This window comes from Miscanthus floridulus, chromosome 6 (genome assembly GCF_019320115.1).
Source record: "Miscanthus floridulus cultivar M001 chromosome 6, ASM1932011v1, whole genome shotgun sequence".
Classification (NCBI taxonomy): domain Eukaryota; kingdom Viridiplantae; phylum Streptophyta; class Magnoliopsida; order Poales; family Poaceae; genus Miscanthus; species Miscanthus floridulus.
Genome location: NC_089585.1, coordinates 116006181 through 116013788, shown reverse-complemented (window position 1 = coordinate 116013788; position 7608 = coordinate 116006181). Strand labels below are relative to the sequence as shown.

Below are 7608 nucleotides of genomic sequence, written 5' to 3'. Positions count from 1 at the left end.
GGCGACGGAGTGATGGGCCGGCCGGCCGGGGCCGCTGGGCGAGCCACGTCGAGGGGGGCTGCCGGGCTGTGACAAGACGCGCACCAGCCACCAGGCTGGCTCCCGTCATCGCCACCGTCCCCTGCGTCTGCATTAACCCGGTGGCATGGCATGGCATGGGGCGGGCGCGGCCGGGCAACATGTCCCCTGCTACACGTGTGCGCCCCGGCTTTCTTTAACTCCCACCCACCCAACCGGCCAGCCCAACCACTGTCGCTTATTCTGAAGGATCTTATCAAGAACCCGTCAGCTTATTAAGAATTTCTGTAGTGGCATAGCTAGCATAGGATGGGAGTGATGTACAGTTGGGTAACGCTTCGTTGGGACTTGGGAGGCATTGCAGTTAACAGCGATCGTGCTCGGTGTCATGCAAGACTGTATGGGTCTGACTGATCGACGTGCATACATGATAGTTGTTGACCAGTTGGGCTACGCTGCGCTGACGAGACTGGACCCGATGACCAGGTCAAAATGATCTGACAACAAGTCTAGACGAGGGGCAAGCAAGCAATGATAGGCGGTTGCACGCACACTTACAGGAGCAGCACACGTTTGGCGGGCATAGAGCACTGGGGCCGGCCGGCGGCTGGCGGCCAGCGCGCCTCTACACGGCCGATTGGTTTGGCAGCGCGTTCCCGCGCCCGGTCCCCCGTGCCAGCACCAGCCCCAGCCCCATTCCAGCAGCCGCGCACGCCCGGAGCCGGAGATCATTGCCGCCGCAACCGCCAAGGTGCGCCACCGCGCCGGGGGCCGCCCTGTCCGCTTTGTACCGTGCCGTCCACAGGGATGCCTCACCTTCTCTGCTTGCCTGCCTTGGGGGTACTGTATCTGTAGGCTCGCTCGCCTGTTCCCGCTTTACGCAACGCCTTTCGGCCTTTGGCTTTGTCTGCCCCTCAATATCTGCCGATCGCCAGCTCCCTGAGGACAACGGGGGCTGAGGTGAACGAACGTTTTGGCCTCTTGGGTCGATGATCGATGTCTCTATGATCCAACCGCTGAAATTTGTAAGAGTTTGCTTGACTATGTTTATGTGGAGTGTGTGTAATAAGCGCATGTTTAGTTTGGTGAATTTGAGAATTTGGGCTGCTGTAGCATTTTTGTTTTTATTTGACAATTAGTGTCCAATCATGGACTAATTAGGCTCAAAACGTTCGTCTCGTAATTTTCAACCAAACTGTGCAACTAGTTTTTTTCGTCTACATTTAATGCTCCATGCACGTATCGTACGCGCTAAGTGCGTGCTTTTCATACACGATGGTATCTTTGTGTGCAATGACTTCAACCAAACGCTCTAGGCTCTCAGAAGATTGGCAACCATTGTCCTGTTCGTTTGGCTGATAAGCCATGATTAAAAATATTGTTAACTGATTTGTTGTGAGAGAAAAATACTGTTCATTAGCTAAAAAAAGTATGGCTTATAAGTCAAATGAAAATAGCGCATTTCGATGTATAAGCGCGCGGTGCTCTCTAGACCAATTAATTAAGCTAGTATAATGCTGGAGTACAATGTCATGGCCGTACTATTCATTTATTAGACTCAGCCTGTTCGGTTGGCTGGTTTATATCGTTGCTGGTTCGTGAAGAAGTACAGCTGGCTGGTTTGTGTATGAGAAAAATACTGTTCCGACTAAAAATTTATCATCGTTTATAACAAGCCACAGCCAAACGAACAGATTGCCGCTGTCATCTTCAGAGGCCTGACGCCTAGTACTACTACGTACGTATCCATTGCTGGGTTGCTGACGCTTATGCCTGATCTAGTCAGTTGAGCTGCCAGTGATCGAAGACGATGGCCTGGCAAAGAAAGTTCAAAGGGGAGCGAAGTGCAATCGCAAAACAACATTTATGACCACACCAGTACTATGCCAGAACTTCTCCGACACTACTAACGTCCAAGCTGATCTTATTAGGTCGCGTTCTCATTGTACCCTCGTGTTTTGTTTTCATTTTTGAACAATATTTCATTTAAAATAAAGCCTCCTTCATAGTATATTCATATAAAACATCTCCTTTCTTTTTATGGGGAGCATATATAATTCATAACTGTAGGTAAAACAGGCAATCAGGCATGCATGTAGAACAAAGGAATGTATCACACCATAAATATTTCCACCAAAATTTTGCAGGAAGGTACTCTGATCCAGCTATTATGCCGTGTCTCGAGCTCTCATCTCTGTCTGGCTGAAATGGGTAGTTAGGTAGGAGAACTTCGCCGGAGGGAAATTTGCTCTTTAGACTTTTTGGCTGCTTACCTCGTTGGTTTGGGTCTCGGGAGTGTGTGGGTGGGGGTGGGGTGGGGGTGGGGTGGGGGGGGGGGGGGGGGGGGGGGGGGGGGGGTTACTCTCTTTCTCTCTTTTTAGTCTTTTTTAATGGAGTGGGACAAGTGCTCCCCCGAAAAAAAGAGCGAGTGACTTGCCCGAGCCCTGGATAGCCCTAGCTCTAGCTTCCTGCTCATCATAACTTCCACAAAAACCATCATCTTGAATTTAGGAAGTGAGTCTACCTCAACTAACTGAGTAGGAGGGGTGTGGTCATACACTCAAACACTCAAGTTCAAGTTCTCCTCAACTTGAATTTAGATTCTTATTTTTTCCTTCTAATTGAAAAGCTGCATAGTACCAACTAAGTTGGTCCTCTTTTTCTACATTGCATCAGGGTGTTTGGAAAAGAATTTTTTTTCTCGAATATACAAAAGATTTGTGTATCATTGTATTAAGAAGAAGAGTTTAATCATACAGACAACGCGCTTCTATCGAGCATCGCAGGAGGTTGACCAAAAACAGCCGTAGTCGGACCGTCCTAGCAAAAGATCAGAAGCGGGGTATCAAAGATGATCGTATTACCTTGATGTAATTGTCTTAATGTCAATAAAAAAATTGTTCAACAAAAAGAATGTATTGATGTATAATGATGATTTATCAACCACACAAATATACCTTTACTAGCAAAAATGGAAAAAATCGAATACTCTCAATTAGCAGCTAAAAAGATCTGTTGCCAATTTCATCATGTAAAAAAAAATAAAAATATGGAAACACTTATCTTTTCGACTTATTAATAGCTTTAGAATTGATATTGAGCCTAACTATTATTTTATGCTTATTAGGGAGGGGGTTGTGCAGCACCTTCATTCTAAAAGAAGACCCGCTGACTCAAAAGTACTAAAGTTAGTATTAACAGCTTTGCCACTTTTCAGTTGCTTTTATGTTTATAAATCACCTAAAACTACAACTATACATATGGCTTAAAATTGATGTGTCATTTGAGAGGTATACATCGAATGTTGATTAAATGGCTAAATAAAAGAACAACTACTAGACAGTAATATTTTTTCAGCCACTTAAAAAACCAGGCACTATAACTACCAGGAATTAATCGTCTTATAAACCTGATTAGAAAATGAGAAAGCGTTCCCTTCTCTTTCGATAGAGATATATACGCCTGGCACAAGCCATCGTTTTTTGGGAAGAAAAAGGGGGGAAAACGTGCCGTACTCCTGGTGGTCTGATTAGAAAATGAGTAGTGCATGAATCCACTTCTGTACATCAATGCTATTTCCATGACCATGTTTCCCGGGATCAAACAACGGTAGCGCGCCGCAACAAATAAACTCGAATTCATCCACATGAATTTATAATAAAAGAGAGAGAACATACATATAAAATCCAACAGAAAGAACAGAGTCCATCTCTAGTACAGTAATAATTTACTACAATCTACCTTTGCAATGTAGTAACTCTTTTAGTTTGACACAGGAAAATCTATTCCGTATACTCCCTCTGTCCCAAAATAGAAATCATTCTCGCTTCCCGAGAAGTCAATTTTTTTAACTTTGATCAATTATATATAAAAGAATATTAATATTTATAATACATAATTAGTATTATTAGATATATTGTTGAATGTACTTTCATAATAAACCTATTTGAAGATATAAATGCTGTACGCATTTTCTACAAATCTAGTTAAAATTAAGAAAGTTTGACTTGCACGAGTATATGGCTAATATAAAAGTAGCAACTTACTATATGTAACTGACATGCACCAAGCTAAGTGCATAGCAAAATACACGACCTGAAACAGAAAACACGTACGGGACATATTACAGAAATGAAGAAAAAAAGGATTAAAAAATCAACAGATGCGGATACCCCTATGTCATCATTCCATAACTATTAATTCCTCGCTCTGAAAATTCATACTGTAAGTACCAACCCAAACCATCCATCGTCACTCCGTCCGGCTCAAAAGGTCAGGCGGCGTCCCCGTTGCTGGCGTTCCATTGATTGTTCCCTGGACTCCACTTGGGGCACTTGGGGCTGAAGTACTTGGCCTGCACCCTCGCGTCGAGCAGCTCCACGACCGGCCCCGGGCGCACGCAGCGCGGCGCCTTGTACTGGTTGATGGACGCGCCGCGGCTGATGGCGTAGTCCATGAGCTTGTCGAAGGTGCCCTCGGACACGACGCGTATCTCCAGGGGCCCGATGGACTTGTCGCAGGCGCGGCACTGCCGGTACACGCTGTTGAGCGCCTCCTCCACCGACAGGCAGCAGTCCTCGAACACGGACGCCGGCACCGCCGTGCTGCCCGCGCGCAGCTCCCAGAACAGCACGTAGTGGCCCGGGATGGTCGCCGCGTCGGCGTAGCTGGTGTACTCCACCAGCGACGCGCCGAACGGCGCCAGGTGCTGCACCGCGCCGCTCACGGCCGCGTGCAGCTCCGTCTCGTCCGTCTTGTCGGAGTCGATGCTCAGCGCCACGTTCTGCCGCCTCACGAACTTGAACATCGGCGCCTCGTTCTTGAAGCCGGCAACCCTCAGCACGTCGCCCACGCGGTACCGATACAACCCTGCAGTCACCATCGATCACATAAAACGTTCATAACAATCGTCCACTGCTCTGGTCGGTCTACTAATTGGCCTGGATCTTCTACCGTGCATGCATGCTTTCGATCGAAGATGTCAGAAGACATACACATACCGGAGTAGGTGGTGACCACGAGCTCATACTCGTGACCGAGCTTGACATCCACGAGACCAACCAGGTCGCGGTGGCTCGGCTCTGCTGGCTTGCCGTCGCTGCACTGGAGAGGAAGGAACTCGAAGTAGCACATGGTGGGGATGAGCGTGTATGCCACGTCGCCTGGCTTGCACATGGGGTTCAGGTTGAGGCCGAAGTAGCACTCGGAAGAGGCGTACATGGTGCACGCTAGGGGCAGGCCGCCGCCGTAGAACTCCAGCGTCGGGATGTACTGCGACATGGCGCCGGTCACGATCACATCGATGTACTTGGTGCGGGGCCACAGGCGCCGGATGATGCCCTCCCATGACGACCCCGCGCACTCGGCCTCGATCTCGTCGGCAAGCGCCGGGTCGGCGCCGCGAAGCACCCTGCCTACGACGGCGTCGCGCACGGCGCGGTCCGTGATCTCCGGGTAGAGCGTGCCCGTGCGGATGTCGCGGCACAGGCGCGGCCAGTGCTTCTCGAGGAAGCGGACGGCGCGGAGGAAGCCCGAGGCGAACACGGCGCCGACGCGCAGCACGTCGGCGCGGTGGACCAGGCCGCACAGCAGCTGCGCGTACATGCTCTGGTACGAGTCCACGCACAGGATGGCCTCGTTGGGGCTCGTGTACTCGGTGTAGGGGTCGTGTGGCCGCTCCAGGAACTGCCGGCTCCGGTAGTAGCTCGTTAGCACCGGCCGCGCCACCAGCCCGCCTGGCGTGCGCGACTCCGCCTTCACGAACAGCAGGTACATCGCCTTGCCCTTGTCCAGCCCAGGCACGGACTGGCTCATCACCGGCATCTGCAGGCTATATAGCAACGACCTCCTGTCCAGCTCGTCGGCGATGGTCGGCATCAGCTTCCTCTCCCCTCCAGAAGTTCCAGAGCTGGTTCACACAAACATCGTCAGTTATCAGTACTTGTTTCCATGTCCAGCCACAGCAGCGTCGTGATGCATGGTGAGATGAATATACATATACCTCGTGAGGAACTCGGAGACGGGTTTGCCTGAGAGGATCGGCGAGATATCGCCGTTGGCAATGCGGAGTATGTCGGGCTGGAGGCCCTCGTAGGTGACGAGCGGGACGACACGGCGGAAGGCCTCGACGGCATCGGCGGATCCTCCCGGGACGCCGTAGCGGCGCAGGTACTCGGCCGGCGCGTTCTGCGACAGTATCTCCGCGAGGACGCGCCGCTGCACCTTCCCGGCGTTCGCCGTGACATGCTCGATGAACTCGAGCGCCTCGCGGTGCGCCCCGGGGGCGAAGCCGCCGGCCGGCGGGGTTGTCTTGGTGGTCGGTGCTTCCGGCATGGCACTGCAGTTCGTGCGTACGGTGCGTGCGCTTGCTAGTGCAGTCGTTCGTGCCTTGGTGCCGCCCGCTGGTCGACACGAGGCGTGTTATTTGGTGCGTGGCCACTGGGCAGTTGTGGGCGTGTGTGTGTGTTTGCTGTGTGCGAGTGAAACGCGGCTGCGTGGGTTTATATAGAGAGAGGATAGGGGGAGCGCAGTCAAAGTACTGCTGGTTGGTCGCCTGCTGGGCCTACCCATCAGTTAGTACTGACTACTGCTGACTCTCTCGATACTGGACTGGTAGCAAGCACAATTGCAGCATTGTTTTGTGGAATGTCTGTTTGGATGATTCAGTTATAGGTTTTGTAGACTTGTCCCTTGTTAACTTCTTTTAATTTAATAGAAGAATAGATATAGCAGTATCTTTTGTTTTCCAGATCAACTTGCTGGCTGGCAACGCGAATCGCTCAAAATATTTGTCACGCCATTTATGTCATCGACTTTTAGACTTCCTAACTTGGCTCCGGCCCTGTTTATTTCTTTTGGCAAAACTTTTGTCCAGCACTTTTAGCCTATATTTTGGGCAAATTGATCTAAACAAGTGGAGCAAAAGGGAATGGGGGCTAAAGTTTTGCCATTTGCACCTCAAGAGATGCAAAACTGGGCTAAAAGCATTGTAGGATGTGAAGGACACCTCATTTTGCACTTTTAGCCCAAACTTTTGACATGGATCTAAACACCTCAAGCAAGACTAAAGTTTAGTAGCAAAAATTTAGGGGTTAAACTTTTTCTATAGCAAATGGAACTAAACAGGGTCTTAGTAATGCACCAGCTTTATTAACAGGAGAACTGCTAAATGACATACAGTACCTAATTGCCAGTTTTAACCAAGCTGTCTCTTACTGTAATTTGAGCTTGTATTTCTTCTTAAACGGCTTTATTACCACCTGATGCTATAAATAAATAAGAAAGGTCGTTTACCAACTCACATGTATACTTATACTTTTTTCTTTTTAAAAAAAAACTTACTTCATCCTAAAATATAAGAGATATTAAGTTTATCCTGAATCAAACTATCATAAAGTTGCATTGACCAAGTTTATACAGAAAAATACCAACATATACTTTGTATAAAAAAGATAAATTATAAATCTACATTGCATATTGTATTTTATCATACAAATCTGACGTCACAAAATTATAATTATTTTTAGGAAAAAGTTGATCAAACTGAAGACGATATGACCTCGAACGACTCAAAATCATCCCTTAGTATAT

General features: G+C 48.7%; 1 protein-coding gene across 1 annotated transcript; it reads right to left on the bottom strand.

Annotated features, from left to right (window-relative positions):
- Nucleotides 1–4038: 4038 nt before the first annotated feature.
- Nucleotides 4039–6486, bottom strand: LOC136459175 (probable indole-3-acetic acid-amido synthetase GH3.1). The gene is made up of 3 exons (XM_066459064.1): nucleotides 6020–6486; nucleotides 5019–5926; nucleotides 4039–4887 (listed from the first exon to the last, which is right to left on the bottom strand). The coding sequence occupies exons 1-3, from the start codon at nucleotides 6349–6351 to the stop codon at nucleotides 4292–4294; spliced, it is 1836 nt and encodes a 611-aa protein (XP_066315161.1). The 5' UTR covers nucleotides 6352–6486; the 3' UTR covers nucleotides 4039–4291.
- Nucleotides 6487–7608: the final 1122 nt, after the last annotated feature.

Bases quoted from the DNA above. Each gene is read 5' to 3' on its own strand.
- LOC136459175 (XM_066459064.1), bottom strand. From the start codon at position 6,351: ATGCCGGAAGCACCGACCACCAAGACAACCCCGCCGGCCGGCGGCTTC. The intron at 5,927-6,019 runs GTATATGTATAT...TGTGTGAACCAG, and splicing joins GTCTCCGAGTTCCTCACGAG to CTCTGGAACTTCTGGAGGGG. The intron at 4,888-5,018 runs GTATGTGTATGT...TGGTGACTGCAG, and splicing joins CGTGGTCACCACCTACTCCG to GGTTGTATCGGTACCGCGTG.